At 40.4% G+C, this 21,005-nt stretch overlaps 2 protein-coding genes across 3 annotated transcripts in view; one reads left to right on the top strand and one right to left on the bottom strand.

Moving 5' to 3' along the window:
- The first annotated feature begins 2,374 nt into the window (after positions 1 to 2,374).
- LOC114463938 (twist-related protein 2-like) lies at positions 2,375 to 8,639 on the top strand. Its single transcript, XM_028447836.1, has 2 exons — positions 2,375 to 3,488; positions 7,902 to 8,639. Exon 1 carries the CDS (start codon positions 2,576 to 2,578, stop codon positions 3,146 to 3,148), a length of 573 nt encoding a protein of 190 aa, XP_028303637.1. The 5' UTR covers positions 2,375 to 2,575; the 3' UTR covers positions 3,149 to 3,488; positions 7,902 to 8,639.
- A 258-nt stretch (positions 8,640 to 8,897) lies between these two features.
- The window catches only part of LOC114463740 (histone deacetylase 7-like), a 42,936-nt gene continuing 30,828 nt past the window's right edge, over positions 8,898 to 21,005 (bottom strand). For both annotated transcript variants that reach the window (XM_028447507.1, XM_028447505.1), the window contains exons 20-25: positions 18,555 to 18,652; positions 14,717 to 14,835; positions 13,538 to 13,671; positions 13,383 to 13,467; positions 10,949 to 11,096; positions 8,898 to 10,868 (exon numbers count right to left, since the gene is read on the bottom strand). In XM_028447507.1, the coding sequence (XP_028303308.1) occupies positions 10,856 to 10,868; positions 10,949 to 11,096; positions 13,383 to 13,467; positions 13,538 to 13,671; positions 14,717 to 14,835; positions 18,555 to 18,652 (597 nt within the window). In that variant the 3' untranslated portion in view covers positions 8,898 to 10,855. The remainder of the gene's footprint in view (positions 10,869 to 10,948; positions 11,097 to 13,382; positions 13,468 to 13,537; positions 13,672 to 14,716; positions 14,836 to 18,554; positions 18,653 to 21,005) is intronic.

Here is a 21,005-nt window from a genome sequence, read left to right as displayed (position 1 = left end):
ATGAAGGGTATAAAAGAGGGGGGCATAATGCTAACATTGCTATGCTAACAGCAGCCGGGAGGGGGGAGAAAGTCTTCAGGTGAAGGTAAAATAATTTACTGACTCATTTTGCAATAGACCAGGGTTGGTTTCCAAACACATCACATACATTGGTCACACCACTGCTCTCCTACTGGTCGACAACGTCATTGTTAAGCTACGACCTTATGCTTCATGACGTTAATTGAATTGACTGCATTATGAATTTTTTCAGTCTGAAGTTCAAAGTTGTAACGTGGCTACTCTTCCGAGCATTATTTAACTCAGGGTAGAACCATATGGTGCCGACACAGAAACAGACAATACATTGGCTTTTTTGATATCCAAGCCTGTGTGTGTGTGTGTGTGTGTGTGTAAGTAAGGCAATATACTGTATTTTGATATATACTGATAGATGTAGGATCTATTTTGGGTCAATTATTACCCCTGTGGAAACAGAGCAAAGATGAGAGCTGGGCCTAAGTGTTTAGTGAAACATTATGTCAAAACTCTGACAAGGAAATGAAATGTGCAACATCAATCAGCCTATGAGGATGGAGATCAAACGAGCCTCCACACTCCTGCATCTGGTTCTATTTGGACAGCCTCACTCTTTCCCCCTTCACCCTATCCTTTCTTCTCCTCCTCCCCCTTTTGTTTTTCCCCTTTACTTAGTATTCTCCCCTTCTCACCCTCCTTCCCACCCTCCCGTTCTATTCTTCTTTCCGCCATGACATTACTGTTGGCCTGCCCACTATGTTAGCTAATTTTTTCCATCATGGTGGCACAATGCCACATTTTTTACTAAAGGTAAGCCACAGCTTCAAAGATTAACCATAATCAGCAACAATAGCTTAACTGTCCTTTGCCAGTATCTACCAGAGCACCCAGTAAGCCTTTGCTCCAATACCAGTTAATTTTAGGTTTTCCTACGACCTGTTGTAAAAGATTTTACCTCATTTTTCTGTCTCTTCCTTCAGATTTTTTTCTTGCTTGCAAGTTGATTGAACCCAACTGGGACAGAGCTATTTTTTGTTCAGTGTCGCTCAGCAAATGAAATGTAAACCAGCGCAATCACGGGGCTCATCAAAAATCTTCTGAACCGGTCTCTGCACATGTGATCTCCTGAAAGCTTTGCCAATCACACCCAAATTGTTGGCTGGGAGCTGTTGGGTGTTTTCAGTGCGTAGAAATGTACACGGTTTAAATTTGTGTTTGTAAATAATGCATGTTTCCTGTAACATTTCGGGAAGGGGAGTTGAATTTATTTGGTAACATGAAGAATGGCCCATTGTCATTAGAATAGTTTGATGTAATGACCGCAAAAAGGCAGTTATCACGAAAAAGTACAAGATTTCAAAACTGAATGCAGTAAAAAATTCTCAAGAAGATGACTCTCCACATGTGAGTCACTTATGTTGTGACGCATCCACATCCAAATGGTTAGAGAATGACTGTTGGGAACCCGATAGGGATTCAAAGACCGATTTGGGCAAGATTTAGTAATTTGTTTAAATTGTAGGTTGCGTTGATTGAACAACCTGCTGTCATTTTGCTCTAGATTGTCTACCTGCTGTGTCATGACTGCCCAGCTGAGGAAAACGTGTTTTAAGTGGCTGCAGATCCAGATGGATTCACGTAGTTGAGGTGGAACATGTGTCGGCTCTGCCTGGAGGCCATGGATGGCACAATTAGCTGCTCTCTCACCTCCACTGACTGAGGTCTGTGGGCCACTGAGGTCAGGGGGGGATCAGGGTCCCGCCTGCCTTCTTTTTCTAACCTGACACAGAGCTGTGTGACAGCTGATGTCAGGAGGACGTGTTTATCTACCAGTAACTGTTGTCATTTGTTCATATTTGAAAACAATAAATGAATCAATCATCATTCCAAAGTGTTCATGTTGACTCAATTTACTGAGAGCAGAATACATTACCAAAAAGATGTGTTATACCTCATTTTGTGTTGTTGTAAAGTTGGGGGTAAAATCCTTAAAGCTGAAGTCTTTTCATTCATAAAACAGACTTAAATGAGTATTAAATATTATAGCTCACATGTGGTGGCTGTGTTTGTGTAGACACGAGGATGTAGGCCGACTAATGGTCCAGCCCAAATCTGGAAACCATAAAGGCTTCACTGCAACATTAGACGCGCACTTCTCATTGGCTCAGAGCACCACTTACCCCCTTTTCTCCATCGCCCGCTCCACCAATGCACACTTCCTGCATTTCTGCCTGTCGAAGAACGAAATACACCCTCTGAAAGTCGTCAGAGCCAATGAGAGCCTCTCCCCGGAGCCGGGTTGGTGTTACAGTATAAAAGAGGCAGAGACGGAACAGCCAGTCAGATGGCTTGTTGTGGTTCTGTCTCACAAGTTGGGAAGGGAGCGTGAAAGTTCAAAACTGAACAGAGTAACAGTGGAGCCGGACTTCCAATCTGATGGAGCTTCAGCAGCCGTGACCATCGCCTGTCAATCTGAAGCTGTGAGTGATTGTAGCAAAGAGCCTTGCTGCATCGTGCCAGTGGTGTGGAGGTTGGAAGGTGACCAGTGGACATTATAATGAGAGAAGAAGTGACCTGTACCAACTCTCCCGAAGGAGGGCTGGGAGCCAGCGAAGAGGAGCTAGAGAGGGGATCAAAAAAGAACCTTCAAGGAGGGAATCGAAAGCGCTCCCCATATCCGAAGAAGGACAGCCTGAGTCAGGCAGAGGAGAGCAGCACAGGGAGCCCCAGCAGTCTGCTTCCCTCTGGGCCTAAGAAGGTGAAGAAGAGCCCCTCCACGGTGGTGTCGTTGGCTCCAACGTCTCTGGGCCTGAGGTCGGAGCCGCCGTACGAGGAGCTCCACTCTCAGAGAGTCATTGCCAATGTGCGGGAGCGTCAACGCACTCAGTCACTTAATGACGCCTTTGCCTCTTTACGCAAGATCATCCCCACACTGCCATCAGATAAGCTGAGCAAGATCCAGATCCTGAAACTGGCCTCACGCTACATCGACTTCCTGTACCAGGTGCTCCAGAGCGACGAGATGGACGCCAAGTTGGCCAGCTGCAACTACCTGGCCCACGAGAGACTGAGCTACGCCTTCTCTGTGTGGAGGATGGAGGGAGCCTGGGCCATGTCCACCAGCCACTAACCATTGAACTTCTCTCACACACCCTCCTGTGTCTACACCTCCAACCCCCACCTCCACCTCTGTCTATGTTTGCACCCATTTCCTGACCTCTGAACCTATGAACTCCTCCTCCATGCTCTAACCTCAAGCTTTTCATCTAAAATCTTAACAGTAACTTCTTATCCATGTCGGCCCCTGTGGTGGTTCACTCCTTATTGTGGACTCTATCATTCAAAGCTTGATATGTTTCGCTGATACCCTCCATACTTCACTCTAATACCCCTGGTCTGGTGCACCTCTCTCCCTTTTCTGACCCAACCTTTCTTCCAGGGCAACAAGTCACTTCACTGCAGCCCTTCAGGTACGAAACATGTCTACAAAAACACACGTGCATAGCTAAAGAAACAGGATGTCATTACTTTTTTTCCACATCTAAAGTGTGTTTCACATCAGGGGATAGAGTCGTGTAATTGTTTTATCCTAAACTTTGATCGCAAAAGAAATACAAACACAAAACAAAATCTAAAAAATAAACAGTCAAACAAACGGTAAACTGATTCAAACTATTGTTCATATAATAAGGATCTCTATTCTTTATAAAGTATTAAAGTAAATAAAAAGATTTTGTTGGGCCACAAAAACTCTAATAAATGTTTATGAGCATGTGTAGTTGTACGATAATATTTGGTATAAATTTTGAATCAAAAGGATTTCCATAATCTTCAAAACAAATATCTAAGTATGTCTAAATATTGCAATATCATGTACGACGTAAAATTATTATTTGTTTATTTAACTATTTATTTAATTATATTTTAAATGTAAAGACATAACTTTGCTGATTAATGTTACCTTAAAGAATGTGAAAGTCAGTGAACGCGTTTAAGTAATGCATCTCAGTTAAACTATTGATTCCTTTTCAAAAGTGATTATTTTATGTTTTTCCTTAAAAAGGAGAAATAAGCAGGTATTAATTATTAATCAAACAAATTAGATTTGACGTAGATCATTTTTAATTATTTTTAGAGTAGAAGCATTAGATTTTGATGTTGCTTTAAAATGGTGCAGGAGAAAAAAGTTGAACAGAAACTGTAACTGTACAAATGTGGTGTGTAATAGTAAAATGACTTTGCATTCAAAGTTAGTTTGACATAAAGCTTCGTGGCCTCTGACCGGTAAGGTCACTGTCACAACTAGAGTAAAATATAAAGAATAGTGTTACGTAAAAATGGAAGCATTTATTCAAGATTAATTTTTATTTGATCATCATTGTTTTGTTTTGTTTACTTTTTGAATAGAATGGAACACACAGTAATGTAATCTAAACTTTGCTGCTCCACTGTATGACAGGCCGCTAACAGAACTAGTCTTTCACAAGCTCCTAAGTTTGATCCCCTCCCTCCCTCCCTCCCTCCCTCCCTCCCTCCCTCCCTCCCCTCAACTATTTTATGGGCACCAGATTCCTGCACAGGTACAACATGAAAGGAAGGAAAGAAAAGGGAGAGTGAGGAGGAAAAGAAAGTGGAAGCACATCTCTCTCTCTCCCTCCAGCCTTGCCCTCTCTCCAGGATCTTGTATCATGCAATCAGGCCCTGCCGGGGCCCAGACAAGCAGGAACCTTTAGATTGGAAACAGTTGTGAAGTATTAGGAAGGTGTGTGTAGCAAGGTTGGGGTCAAGCAGGCACGCCTGTGTATTTCAGCGCATGTACATTGTGTAGAAGCGTGCGTGTGTGTGCGTGAACAGATTCTAATGGGCTGTGTAGCAGTGTTTGCTTGTGTGTGCAAATGCACAGGGATAGACTCGCAGATGGTATTTCATAGATTTTTATCTGTCTCGTCCTCTGGTTTTACTTATGAACCACTCATTCATGTCTTTAAAAAGGCAGACAGAAAGTGGCTCAGAATGAAAGGACAACATGAAAGCATTAAAATGACGTGACAGGGAGCAGAGAGCGAGTGGAGATGAGGCTTTGTATCCGCGGTGCACACTTAGCTTAGGTCAGGTCAAGGTGAATCACTTACAGGAAGCAGAAAGGACAACAAACGCGTGCTGCATTCATGCACCCAGAGGCTACAGATGACATGTATACTACTTTTATCATTTCAATCAGAATTCACACCTCCTAATATAACGATAAAACTATTTAAAATAAAAGTAGCAATGTAAAATAGTATTCTGTGAAAAACACTGTCATAGCTGCCGTACATTTGGACACGGCAGGTGTTTCACTCTCACAGTGATTCCCAAACTGGGGTACGTGCACCTCTCAGCGTACTTTGCCACATTTTGCCACGATCATTAAATCGCGACCCACCTTTGTTAAAAATTCAACCAACCAAATTTACTTTTTCAAAAATAGCTGTTGAAAACACACACATATATAATCTTAAAAACAGAAATCTATATATTTTTAATGCAACATTCATTTCACAGTATGCTTGTCAAAAGAAAAGTTTCTTTCAAAATAAAAGACACGTCCAACATGAGAGACATAAGTATTTATTTATTTTTGACCAGTTGTCCACGACCCACCAAGTACTGGCCCGCGACCCACTTTTGGGTCCCGACCCACCAGTTGAGAATTCCTGCATTTAGCTCATTGCAGAGGGTGAGTCTTTGTTTATAAAAATGATAATTTTCCTAGTTCATATATTAAATGTTATGTGCTGACTATGACAATTTTTCCCCAAGCCAACGCTACATTTCTCTAAAGACGTATTCAAAGACGACAAAATTCTAAAATGGCCAAAACATTAAAAAAATACCTGAAACAAATATTAGATTCTACTTTTTAGGAAGGGTAATTCATTAGAGCCCACAAATATACACAGCTTATAGCAAATAATAAGGGGATCCTTTGTGATATTATCAAGAACAGCAGGATTTGAAGACAAAGCGGCAGAAAAACGGTTGGGAACCCTTCTTGCTGTAAACTATCAGTGAACTGCCAGCTGCCTGCATGTGCAGCAGTTGCTGAGCACTCAGTGTGGATGGAAAGGCCAGAGAAGAACAACAGCATGTGTTTCAGTTCACTGTCCTTGCACACACGGCTGTGGTTCCCACTGCTTGCTATCATCAGCTCTGCAGGGGCCACCGCAAAGAAGCGCTAGAAGCCAACGACCAGTGAGCGTGTGTTTTTAGGAGGGATGAGGTCAAAAGAGGTCAGGGCTTTGCACAGGCTGAGTGTGGGCCAGCTGATGAGCTCATGCATGCTTGCTTTAACGTTATACATACCAGTAACCCTAAGTTAAGAAAATATATAGTCTGTATACACGCTTGATTTTCTTATATACAACTCGCTCAATATTTAGAAAAAAAAAAACCTTGGGATTTCTGGAACAAAAAAAAATTATAGTTTATATCTGTCCCTAAAGATGACATTTTGAATACATAACAATTTCTGTTGGATTTTATAAAATCACACAATTTTTAGAATAATTCCTGTATTATTTAAATTTAAATATGTGAACATTTAATAAAGGATTATATTCATAATAACATAAGCATTTATTTGTGTACTTGCCTTGAAATTTCGAATCATGCTGCATTGGAGTGTTTTTATTTTGAAAATGAATTAAGATTAAATAAACGATGAACAACTAAACCAGTAAAATGCAACTGAGACAAAAATAATAAATGCACATTCAACTAATTTAGAGAAAATTAGTCAAAACAACACATTTCTCACACACACACACACACACACACACACACACACACACTTGGGGATGAGCGGAGCTCTTCAAATGAGTGGATTGTTCTGTATGAGCTGCAGAAAACAATGCTTCTCTTTCAGTTTACACTATGATTACAATGCTTGTCACTGCTCCTGCCTCAGATCCGTCTGTGTGTGTGTGTGTGTGTGTGTGTTTGCGTTTTACAGTTTGGACTGACCTGCTGTTGGATGCTTTCCTGTGCAAATCAAATCTCAGGCATCTGGCTGACCTGAGACCAGATGTTAAATCCTCATCCAGAAGTCTTGGCTTCTAATTGTCATGTTTATTTTTAGAGACCCAAACTTTGACATGGGAGAGATATGCATCTGTGCGTGTGTGTGTGTGGATTTGATTGATGCTAACAGATATGAACGCTTGTGTTTGTTCTGTAGTTGTTTGTGGGACAAAGGAAGTTCTGTGGTCGTACACGCAACACTAGGCTAAAGTGTTGGAGCGTAAAAGTTGAACATAATGTACATTTTACAAACAAAAACCACAAGTTTTAAACAATCATATTCACAGAATATAAAGAGTGAAAGACAGAATAACAACTTGATTTAAACATTACTAAAATGCTAAATTAAAATTCAGAAATTTAATTACATGAAGGAGATTTATTTTAAAATCTATTTTGAAGTAAAATTTATAAGCATTTTCTCCATCTTGTGAAAAGGACTTAAAAAAAAGGACTAAAAAGGCCGGGCTAGAGAATTTCTAATTTCACATATTACTTTAATAACTGTGATGTTAGTTTATACATTATGGTTTCTGCCGACAATAAAAGTGAAATAACGTTGTGTTTGTCAGTTTACGTCCACAAACCTGCGTCTAAACGCCACTTGTTGCACTGGTAAACATCTCTTTGGTTACAGCAAGAGAAGATCAAAGTAAAGCTGCTGTGGCTTTTCTCCCACTTCTCATTTAACATAATGTTGATCTTTGGTGTGATTTGTAACACCAGCACACATCTGTATCCATGTTACACACTGAAAAAAAAAGTCATTATTTTGTCTCAAACCGTTGATTTTAACCCATCTCTGTTTCTTATTCCTGCAGAAATTCGACAAATGAAAACCGAGTCTTGAAGAAACGGGTCCCCGTCTCACCTCATATCTACACTTTTCATCTTCCAAAGAACTTTTTTATAACCCTATATTTTCCTTGGAGCTCTGTTCTACCCGTGAGTCTTGGTGTAGCAGCGTTTCACCGTCTCTGGGCAGATCTTCTCAGTGAAATAAAACAAGAAATAAAAAGGATACAAAGCAAGACACAGCTGGCCTGCAGTGACAATGAAACTGATTGGCTGCTGGTTGAAGGGCCTTTGTTTGTGTGTGTCCCATGGGTAAATAACAGACACTATAGTGACTGACCATGATGACACAGCGATGGTTCGAGGTCACAGCCAATGAATGTTTACAGCTAAAATGCCAATAAGCTAATCTCTGCCCCCTCGAGGCCTCTGCTTATGATGAAGAGGAAGAGAAAGAAGAGGAGCTGGACGAGTGGGACCTTCTGCTTTTGTTGTGCTGTATAACTGGATGCTTTCTTTGTATTTTGGGTTACAATCATTGTTTTTAAATGTACCCGTTTGTGAATTACTTACTCTCTGCTTTAGTGATCAAAATGTGTTCAAACCACTGACTTCAGTCTTGCAACTTGCTTCTCTTTGCACACCAACTGTTCTGCATTAAAGCATCTCAGAAAGATGTATTCTGTAGTTTTAAAAGGTGTTTTCTAACTGAACGCAATACAACACAATAGTAGAAAGCTTCTTGTAAAATGTCCTAAAATGCATCATCCATACATTGTAAAATATTGGCTCTTTTGTGCTGTTGTCTTTTTTTTTTTTGCGTTCAGTCGTTGTTTTTTTATGTCATCTCCTGTGGAAAATAAAAATATCTTTGATGCTGTGCTATGTAGAGGGTCATTTTATTGTAGCATAAGTTATTTTTAAATAATGGAGAAAACACTGAGAAGGAATTTGTCCAAAATTTAAGATATTAAAATGAATATATTAAAAAATGTGTATCAGAGAAAATAAAATATCTACAATAAATTTAAACAATGCACATTTATTATGATTTTTCAGGAAAAAGAAATAGAAAAGCCAAAGGGTAAACACAAAAGTATAGTTGTTATTTACACTGTACAAAAAAAAAAATTACACATTTTTGAGCAAACTGGACTCGACCTGTTTCAATCAAAGCTTCTTTCACATAGACAGGTCAGCGTCACACTGTTAATTTGGTCTCTACGTTAAGCACAAGAAAATAAAAAAATAAATAATTTGCATGAATTAAGACACATTTAAGATGAGGCAGCTGATTAGGAAGCTATTCATGTCTCTTTGCTCGTCCTTAATGGCTGAGCAGTGTTCACATTTTCCTTATAACAAACATCTGACAGGTTTTGGGCTACACATTTGCAACATGACATAAAGAAAGTAGCAAAACCCACACATAATGTATTAGCACCGCCGTAATTGTATTTGACATGCAAAAATGACTTCAAAGACACACAATCTGGGCGTATGAATAGAGGTCATGTCAAATAAATTTGTTTATATCTCTCTGCTGTGCTTTCGGTGCGTTCTGAATGTTTGGAAAGAGAAAAGAAACATTCAGAAATTCTTCTGAAGTCTTTGAAGTTTCTCAGGCCGTGCCAGTCCAGGGACAACACATTGTTCTCATAAGCTTTGGTTGCGTTAACCTGTGTCCAATTGCAGCGTGTGGACTTTTTCCGCTATCTCACTATTCTCGCTCCATCCTTCCTAGCTGCTGAAAAGCCATTGTTTGGTCTGCGGTGCCAAACAACCTCAGCACTGACTGCAAACAATGTGGTTGTTTCTTGGTTGGGCCTGGTTACAATAAGAAAAAACAATAATGGCACCATTAATAAAATACAGCAGGAATGCTGGTCCACAGGTAGGAACACTATGATACATTATCAAAACCATGGGTTTCAAATCCTTAAGTGCACATTATGAGTCTGATGGTCACGTGTCACACTTTAATGTGTGCTGACACATAAACAATGACTGCTAAGCGGTCACGCCGCACTGAGGCACCATGGGACAATTATAAGGCTCCTGATGTGCAGAAATAAAACCTGGCCTGGCGATGGTGCTTCACTGAGCAGATGTATTTGCTCTTCATGGCGACTAAAGCTACTGAAGCAAACCACAGGATGTTCGTCAACATCCAAACCTCACGTCTTCTTTGTTGAGCTGCAACAACGGCTCCAGTCAGATCAAGTGTTCCTGCGTATGCTCCTCTGACAGGCCCGAGAGCAAAAGGCACGTGGACAAACATACGAGGATAAAACATGTGTCTTAAACTTCATCATAGCTTCAAAATATTACCAGATCATAAAATAAAAGTCTAATACTGACATTCACACAAATAAGTGCCATCGAGCATAGAATGAATCTATTACTAAGCTTAAAATAAACACCGACAAAACTAAATGATGGTCATCACGCATCTTCTGCTTCTCATTTGAAAGGTTAACAGTGCAAAGACGAGCCGTAAAGCTCAAACTTTTCCTTCACTTAAGTCTCCATCACGGGCAGCCAAATGACATCATTATATTTTGGAGGATATGTCTGTTCTCCTTCACCTGCACCTCTGTGCAAGGACGACACAATCCACTCAAGTAAGCCAAGGTAACCTTTGACCCCAATTTCAGTCTTAGCCCAGTCTGAATAATCTCACTGAAGTCATTTACAAACTCAAAATGACTGAGCTGTGCTCCAAGATGATCACGCTACACATTACATGTTTCCTGAATCTACAAAAGAGTGAGAATTACTCTTTAAACTCTGCCCGAGTGTCTTTACACTTTCAGAAACAGGGCGTCTTTAAGACAAGTCTGCAGAGATGAACCCTGACTTATGAATGTAGCCCAGATCAATGTTGTATGTCAGTGTGAGTTCAATCAAAGGGGGGGGGTCTTCTGCTGACAGCAGTGATGCAGGTGGAGGCTTCAATGGTTGAGGCAAAGGTAATCCTTCAGGCTGCTACCCTGATAGAAACAAAATAGAAACACCACTTATAATAACGGACAGTTGATGTTGAAGTGGAGAAAGATGAAATCGTCCTGACCTCTCAGCTGTGAGAGAGCCCATGGTCAGCGAGGCGAGGGCGCTTACTGCCTCACTGTCTGAGTCTCGCCTCAGCCTTTGTCTCTGAGCCTGCAGGTAGGACAGGTCCACAGACGCACCAGAAGCCTTTACACTGTGCCAGTACTCACCTGGAAGACAGAAATGAGGGAATAGGGAGAGAAGAAAACAGGAGAAATAGATTATTAGCTTCAGTTGCTGGTATTTCACTGCTGTTTTCATGTTGAATGATTCCTCTGGGGGGGAGGGGGGGACCAGGTTGCATTATTAATAAGCACCACTTGGCGTTTGATCCAGCGGTGGTGGTCGCTTGATCCGAGTACAAGCAATGACTGCGACATAAACAGCCCACGGTCTAAATATCCATGTTGTTAATTTTACAAATATAAACTCATGCTGTTCTCCCTGTGGCTCTGCTTCCCACAGTAGAATAAAGAAACCAGTCAGTGTGTGGAACTGGGTTCATCTCAGAGCGTGTGTGCTGCAGCTCTCATATATTTCACCCCAAGCCTAAATTATGGGCTTAACATTCTTGTGGCTATTCAAATATTTTTAATTAATCTAATTTGGTTGGGATAACATTTGTGTGCAATCAGGAGGGGATGTTGCGAAGGTCGTGTGCCAGAGAAGTGTTTGAAGATAATTATAGCCAGGGGAGCAGTGTGTGTGTGTGTGTGTGTGTGTGTGTGTAAGTGGTCAAAAAGAGATGGAAAGAAGATGACGTTCTGAGCGAGGTGAGAGACACCCTGAACAGAAATCCTCTCCTTTTAGGACGGAAAAGTCAGATATAAAAAGTAAAATCCAAAGTTTTCGTGACTTCACCAACTAAAGATATGGAATTAAAATCACACAACAGTAGCAGCAGCAGATTAGGTTTGATTTCTGTCACAATTGTTTACCAAATAGTGACTCAGAGCTGCAGATATGACATATCCTTTGCATTATGGCCAATTTTGTATCCAGGTCCAAAAAGATATTAAACCAAGATCCTGTAATAAACTGGAAAACAGCACAAAAGACTTGGAGCTGTAGAGTTCTATCCAATTAGAAAAATTCTTTCCTGCTGCCCCTGGTACTGTAGATCTACTATCTCTGTTGATTTTAAACCTTGAACAGAGTCACAGGACAAATAATGCTTTAAACTCTAATAGAAACTGTCACGAATTTCTTTCTAATATTTGTGTCTTTATTAGGAAAAGCCTTTTTACACAGAGAACAATGGGAGTTAGTTATTCCTGCCAGGTCAGATAGGAGCAGTGCACAGTGGTTGGAAAAACACAACGTCAGGTACTATAGGCTAGGGTTATTTATGTGATCCATCTATTTCAAATTGAGATGAATTTGTCCGTTTGGGTTCTTCGGGCAATATGTTCGCTTTTCCATTTTGAATAAATCCACTTCTTTAACTATTTGCTTGGTTTAGATACAGTAGGCTAATAGTTTTTCAATAGCTGATGAGGGAATTTCTATCTACTTTGGTCTCCAGTGGCATGACCTCCATGAATGCTTTAGGTATAAAAAAGTTAAAAGACAAAATAAAAGCATATTCTGACAGTTTCAATGTAGCACAGAGTGAAAGATTAGTGAAAGTGCCTGATTTACCACCATTGATAGATGGCGAGCATTATAAAGATCATAAATAATAAAACATTGAAAAAGGGAAACCAATGAACTCTCAGAGAACAGCTGACGGGCTATCATACTTGGTCACTTTAACAACATAGAGGCAAGGTATCTATTGGATTCTAGCTATTCTCAGAGATTCTTTTAGCACTGGGCCACCATTCCTGGGATATCATAAGTTAATGATATGCTCCCACGAACTCCTACTATTGGGTCTTCAACTCCAGTTTCTAGCATTCAGTAGCACGCAGCAAGCTAGCAAAGGGTACTTAGGTTTTCTTTTTTTAAAGTGTTTGCACTACTATTACTACTACTAAAGCTAAACAGAAGAAGCTGAGATATGAAGTCAGTTTCAGGCTTCCAGAGTTACAGTATATTCTAACTGGACAAAATACTGAGTTTAACAAAAGTCAGCTGTAACTAAAACTCAATTGTGAAATTGCTTGGGACCATCTATATCAGTCTCTAAACCCTTTGTAAAATATGTGGGCAGTTAGATTTCTGATTGTTTACTGCATGATACACAGATTAAAGTCAATTCATCCAAACAGACAAATTAATACATTATAAAACAGGCTGTGCAACGGGGAGAATATAGTCTGCACAAAGCACAAACAGGACATTAGTATGGACACAATTTAAATAAACCAGAACTGTTCTGCACATGAAGACAGTGAGATGTTGACTGGTAGGAAACATTCTATGAACAGTGGTAGTTTTGCTAGCACACTGAACCAAACCAAACAGCTTCCTGCGGCAGCGTTTTGATGCTAGATGCTGTGTGGTGCACTCACCCTGAACCTGGATGACTCTCTGCAGAGAATGCACTGCATTTTTACAAGGCTTCTGGTCTAACACAGAGTGGGACAGCGGCTCCACCTGAGGAACAGAAGCTGTGTTTAAAAGACTGACTGAAAGTGCATGTATGTGTACGTATTACACCGCTCACCTCCATGCCCAGCAAGGCGCTGACGCAGGCTTCAGAGGCGTCACAGATGGCTTTGAGGTCGTGTCCTCCTTCCAGAGCCAGAACGACCCGACCCCCGGCTAGTGACATCAGCTGACGAGTCAGGAAGCCAAAGCCTGATGAGGAGACCCCAAAAAGGCACAACTTAAAAACCAAAAACCTTTGGGGGCCGAGCCAAAAACTGATTGGTCAGGGATTAAACAGAGGTTGCTGAAATCTAGCCACCTTTTTGTTAAGCTACTTATTTCCTTTACAAATTACTACATGTTAGTATCATTGTTTGGCCTCAAAATCTCTGGCTTGTAAATACACTAGAAATATATCTTGTGTGCTCGCACACAAGAGCGTAAAAAAATAAAACTATTTTTGTAGAAATTCAAGGCTCATTTAGGATGGGTAAATATAAGTGGACAGGTGCTCATATTTGATAACGTCAGTGAATAATCAGGTGATAGTCAAGGAACTGCATGATTTTCTTTATAGCCAATCAAAAAAGTAGCTATTTAGAGTCAAACTGTTGATCTGAATTACACTGTTGAGGACAGCGACACATACTTTCACCTGGTATATTGTAGGTTTCAACCTTAGATTTTCATTCAGATTTGCAAAATAATGCTAATCAGGGTTATGCATACAGCTGACTTTGTTCTACAATTTGCCTAAACATGAAAAATTGAGGTCTTGAACCCTCTAAACCCCTAAAATGACCTCTCGGACTGCAAAGTACCCTTTTAACAATTTACACAAACAGTTTTGTGTTCCAACAAGTTAAGTGTGCCCCAATTAATCACATACCACCTCCTATTTTCAGATCATATAAAACTCAGACAATGCTGTGTTCTAATTGACTTTTAAAATATATGAAACAAGTCATGTTTTCAGACACCTTGTCTTTTAACCAGGTTATACTTTGATTATTTAGACTTTTTGAGGATAAAGATATCAAATCATTTCATGAGCAGAAATCTAAAGAACTCCCACATTAAGGGCAACCTTTAGTTATATGGAAATCTTGTTGCCTCCTAGAAGCTGAAGAAATAAGTCTTTCATTTTAGATTTATGACTGGAAATTATTAGTTTTTGTGTCATTCAGCGCTGGGTAAAGTGTTTAAAGCCAGTGAATATGAATTGGTGCATAATGTGACAGTGATGGAGCCTTACACTTGGCCGTAACTTTGTAGCCTCCCAGTGATGACGCGTGTCCCTCCACAGCATCAAACCCGGCTGACACCAGCACCACATCAGGGGCAAACTCGTGAGCGATGGGCATCACCACAGCTCTGGGGACAAGATCAAGAGACACAATGATGTTAAATTGCAGCGTGCGATAGATTTGCTCATGTCTTCATCCTTTAGCCTCCTTTAGTGGCTTGTGTTTCCAGCAGGTGTTAGTGGTTTTTGGATCCAAATCCAATATGGCAAAGTGAACAGGAGGTGAAACAGAACAGAGCACTGCCTGTCTGCAGCGAAAAAGGAAATGTACTTTGACTGTTTCCAAACTGGACCTGGAAGAAAGTATTTTTTCTGTATTGTAAGCTGTAAATGCTTACTTAATTGTGATCTTCCTCTATTTGAAAATAATGAAAATAAAGAATAGTCGTAGGCAACTTTCCAAGTGCTTCATCTTTGTTCTTGATCCACTTCTGGTGAGTGGTTCACTAGAAATATGAGCAAGGAGAGCAAATTCCAGGTGTAAATGTCACTGCTAAAATGTGCACCCAAAACTTCTCCTGCTAATAAAAAACATCTAAACAAAGTGGAAGGGAAGACCAACAGCTGAGGGGTTTTTTTCTGGACAGAACAATTTAAAAAGAGACCCTGATCTAGACAGAGACGGTCCCGTACATTTCCTCACTCCACGTTCTTCTAACTTCCTCCTGTTTTCTGCTGCCAGTTATTTAGCAAGAGCACACGGAGCCTGCCGCGTTTGATTCCCTCTCACTCTCTCCCTCTCTTTCAGCGGCAGTTCAAAGGCGTTTGCGTGCGTCTGGTTCCTATTAGGAGCTCGTCCCTCTTCTCACGTCACTGACAGCCAGCCATCTGGGATCCATTGGGCCTAATTACGCCGACTTTGGATTCTCTAACAATGCACCCCCCACTCCTGCTATGCTGTGTTCTCCTCTCCTGTTCTCCATAGTTTATCATTCCTCAGTAGTCACTTAGAAGTGCACAAAAATAGATGTGCGCACATCTGTGCGCTGTACACATTAAAATATCTGCACAAGCTTGGTTTGTGCCTTTCAGATTCAAGGGAGAGTGTGATGAGCTACAAGTGATTGAGACACTTAAACTCTGCCATGACACTTAATCATATCACAGCTGACCTCTATCCTGAGTGTACTCCAGTGCCTGTTTCTCCCCTTGACAAGATTTCCCCTGTCACTAACACATTCATACACACAAAAGAGACACGCACACAGAAAAAACCCAAAACTGTTTGCTGACTATTTTTCGGTCCATCTCGGGGAGAAACTTCACAGTCTGGCACACAGGCTGTTGTCTAAATCAAGTATTCTTATTTATTAGATTGGCGGCAGGCGAGTGAAACTTTAATTGCACACTCATAAATTCATAATGCATTAAATTTTTTTCCTCGCTGTGTTTTATGAATTTATGTGCACCGGTTAATCTGCAGAGGTTGTAAAGTTTGCTGATAAACAATGCCTTGTGTGTGTGTGTGCGCCGTAACCGTAACTCATTTTAATCCCCATAGAGGAATGTCTGTCACACCATGGTGGCATTGACAAAGGTCTTTCCCTGGATTTGGATCCCAGCAACATGTTATGGTGGTATGAGCCTGAAACCACTGGACCACCAGAGTGCTCTTCCACACAGCTTTGATTCCTATATCTAACTCACAATATGGGACGGCACTATAGTGTGTGGTTAGACTGAGGAAGTTAAACACATGAAAACACTTGCCGTTTCCTAAAGTGGATAAATAAAATACTAAAGCCAGACGCCTGCTCAGGAAAGGGCCAGTTGTGTTTTAATTAGCAGCTAAAGCTCCAGTAAACACTGGACTTAGTATTTCCAAGGCGGCCTATTGCGTCTACGCACTTTACCAGTATGGGTTTGCTCATTAGCATCTTTCCTCTGACGAGAGGCCCACCCACTGTGTCAGCTGCATGAAGATCACATACTGTTTAATCATCTGGTGGTGAGCCAGCAATGCTGACAGAAACATTCTGACTTTATTACAGTCTAGTCCTTTTCAAATCAGGAGGAATCATTTGGTTGAAATTAGGAGTTTGACAGCAAAAAAGATACCAGTGAGTGAAGTCACTGCTAATGTGAAGATAATACAATGACTTTAAAATAGTTTTAGGCGTTTGTCCCACCACAGTGGATGTGGATAATGTCTATCAGGGAAGTAGCTTTGCCTTCAATAGACTGTTGTGGGTTTACTTTATGTCGTAATCTTATAGTGACTCAAGAGTTTGCATGTTCTCCCTGGTTTCCTCCTCGGCCTCCAGGTTTTTCTCTCAGTCTATTATAACGTGTACATTGGATTTTTTTGGTGTCCAGCTACTTTAGACTTCAGATTAAAGCAGCACTATCCATCCAACCATCCATCCATCCATCCATCCATCCAACCATCCAACCATCCATCCAACTGCAGGGTAATGTCTGGACAAGACATTATGTATATATACCCTCCAGTGATGTGCAGTCAGGGTAGGCAAGGTAGGCAGTGCCTACCCAAGGGTGAATTGACATTTTGATTATTTGTTTTAATTATAATATAATTATAAATTATTTATTTTTCCATTTTTGATAGCATACAGTACCTATAAGTTTGAAAGTGTCAGCATTTTGTGCTTTTCATAGCTTAAATGACTATACAGCATTATTTCCTAGTACGGCAGAGATTCTGCACAGTCTCACTCTGCTGTAAGGCAGGAGGAGGCCACACCCCCTCCCAAAAGCATATTGCTGCTCTGCCTCTGTTCCCATAGCGTGTTTTTGTGTTTGCACATGCCCAGTCAGGTCCCCAAAATGAAAACCATTTACGTAAAAAGGAAGCTCTCTACGCTGCCTTTGGATGCAACCGCGCTATGTTAAATGCTATACATATGTTCACAGTGCATTAGTGAATTGATACAGCATGGCCGCTGCTGCTACGTTCTATGGCTAGTGGGCGGGATGACACTACAGGCAGGATTACAGTGTTAGAGACGATAAAGAAACGGGAGATAAAGGGAGACCAACACCTGAGCTACCAGAACTTCAGCAAAGAAAAGGTCAGAAAATTGTTTGTATTTTTTACAATGAATGGTATGATTGACTTTGTGGATGTGCGTGTTTCTGTGTTTCCAACACAAACAACAGATGTGCTGCCGTGTCATGAGATATATCTTGTTGTAGAGTATGGAGGCTGCTATTGAATAATTGTTTGTTTCTTTAATGGTGTTTTACAATGTTGATTTTGTTAGATGGCTAAATGCTTGTTCATGTGAATCTTATTGGGTTTTTTCTTTTTTATTATGAATTTTATATTTTGATAAGCGCATTGAGATGACTTTGTTGGAAATTGAGCTATACAAATAAAGTTGAATTGAATTGAATTAACACTAGCCAGCAGAAACATATGGAATTGTCATTGGTGTTGACATTGGTGGTCTCGATTTCACAACGCCCAGCCTACCCAACCCTAGTGCTCAGGCACGTCACTGATACCCTCACATATATAGGACCAGTACATTTCAGATCGTCTCAATGTTCAATAAAATATCAGCTCTAAAAAGCAGAAATAAAATGAAAGTCAACAGATGAAAATGACTTTAATGAAGGCAATATTTAGCCTAAAACCAATGAATACAAAAATTTACAAAAGGTTTGCTAACTGGTAACTGATAATGATACATCGCATGTTTATAATAAATGTTTTTGAGATATTCTTGGTAATCTCTTCAAGCAAGAAAATGATGTATGTACATTGATGTACAGTACATTAATACTTGTAGGTAATTCCAATTGAAATAAGGTAATTCTTTACCTGAAAGCAGCCAGGTACTCTGCATCACCCATTGGTGGGTTCAAGCCTCCAGTCCATCCTATGTTCACGTTGAAGCCCTCTCCTGCACCACCACCCACCTGGACAGAAAGGAGAGAGGGTGAGGCTAGGGGAGAAAGTGTCAACAAAGTCAACATGTCCCATTGAAATGTTCACAATACCAGCGCCACTTTTGAAAAATAATGAACGGCAGCAACCAAGAGAAAAGTTAGCATCGGGTAATCATTAGGATTCTTTAATGAAAGACGGATGGCCTTTAATCCAACAAACTGACCCCCACCCTCTCCCATTTCTTTTTGATTCAATTTGTCAAAGGAGTTTATAAATCAATCTGAGGCAGCAAAGATTTATAACTATTTACTGTTCCCAAGCTTTATTTTACAACTATAATGGGAAGCATTTTTCTTTTGGACTGAAGCCTGAAAAAAAACAAGAGTATGTACACACATTTTATGATGAAAAGAACATCAATATACCAAAAATATTTATTACAAGCTTGACATGAAATAATTATATGCATGTCAGATTAGAAGGTTTAGTACGTGTCATGTCATAAAAAACAAAACAAAAAAGCCACATTGTATAGTAGTCAATTATGCTGCTTTTATGGGATATACATGATTTTAGTGGATTATTTTGAAGGGCCATCAAGATTAGCATGTAATCTGCAGGAAGATTTGATGGAGTTTGTTTCAGTGTGACCTCACATTCTGGGGCAGAGAGTGAACTGAGGCCTGGGTCTTACAAAGAAGCTTTTACAGATTCCTGCCTCTCTCTTTGTAGTCGTGCTAGCATCCATGTAGCTGCCTTCTAAGCCCTTCACCATCAGTCAATTTGTCAGTTTGAGGAGAGCTCGTGGCGGATGATTGACATGCTCTTGGCAAATAATGTGTGGTGAGTTCCATGGTGTGAGGGTGTGCGTGCGTATGGGTGTGAAAGGATGCTTGAGAGGAAAATAGAAAAGAATGCTGATGAGCATCGCAGAGCATCTTTGTCCATTCTGCAGGATGTTCGCAGGGAAAATGAAAAACACATGCAACACTTGTTCTCTGCCAACTGGTAATGTACCAGCATGCGCATGTATGTTGACACACGTGCCCAAATACAAGAAATAATAATAAGTAATCAACTTTAATTGTCATTAATATGCCACATACACTAAATGTGTTCTCTGCTTTTAACCCATCCCTTGGTAGGGTTGGACAGCCACAGTGTGAAACCCAGGGAGCTTTTAGGGGCATTGCTCAAGGGACAGTATGCATATCCCTGAGAGTGGATTTAAACCAGAGACTCTTCATTTCTAATCCACTTCCCTAACCATTAGGTCACCACTGCCCCCAACAGGAACCAACAGTTCTTTCTGTGGCTCTGTATATTATTCGCTTGCTCTCCTTGTCATTCTCTTTCATACTAGAGCTGCTGGACTGGATCAGACCTTTGTTACTTTCTGTGATGCACTCAGTACTTTCCATTCTGGCTGTGAGATCAACCTCCTACCCCATGGTGGGTTAGATACCTACACAGGGGATAGCAAGACTCCCGAGGTTTACCACACTTCTCAACAGAGGTTGAAAGGCCACTTAAATGAAGCCACATCCAAAAGCCCATGGTGTTTTATGTATTGTCCCTTGTCAGAGGGTTTTATGGGAAAACATTGACTATTTTGTCGTCATTATTGTGGAGGAGGATGGGGTAGAAAGGTATGCAGGGGACTGGATGAGTGTTGGATGCCAGTGTGGGTTGGGGTCATTTTGTTTGAGAGGGGCTAGTCATCACACTAGGTTTCTGGTGAGACCACAAGCAAAATTTATAGGGTGCTCGACTTCTTGTACGCAAACACAAGAATGCACACATCCTGTTTGGAAACTCGACAGCCTTGAAGTTGTTAAAATAAACAACAAGTATGGAAGTAACCCTGCATTAGTTTCTCAATGAAAGAAAAGAGAGCAGAAGCAAACAAAAAAACAAAAAAGGTTTAAAATTGCACAGTGGACGAACTCCACTCAATGTCTAAATGATTGTGGAAGGATGTTCTGTTGGACTAAGATTGTAACAAGCTTAATGGTCAGAATGCTCAAAACTGTCTAAAATCTTTGATTAATTATTTCTTAACTTTTTCCAAGTACTTTTGCTCTATGATTATAATTTGTTGTTTTCAGCCTAACCTCTGTGTGTGTGTGTGTGTGTGTGTGTGTGTGTGTGTGTGTGTGTGTGTGTGTGTGTGTGTGTGTGTGTGTGTGTGTGTGTGTGTGTGTGCGTGTGTGTGTGTGTGTGTGTATAATGTGCAGGTTTTCTTTATCTTCTTTTTTATGTAAAGCTTTAAGGACTTCTTCATTGTTCATGATAAGTGATTATTTTCATTATACAGCTCCTAAAGATATATATTATTTGTTTATTTATCTGTTAGTGTACAGTCTAACTCAAAAACTAATG

This window comes from Gouania willdenowi, chromosome 5 (genome assembly GCF_900634775.1).
Source record: "Gouania willdenowi chromosome 5, fGouWil2.1, whole genome shotgun sequence".
NCBI lineage: Eukaryota > Metazoa > Chordata > Actinopteri > Blenniiformes > Gobiesocidae > Gouania > Gouania willdenowi.
Note: the sequence above shows the minus strand (reverse complement) of the source record. Positions and strands in the feature narration are given on the sequence as shown.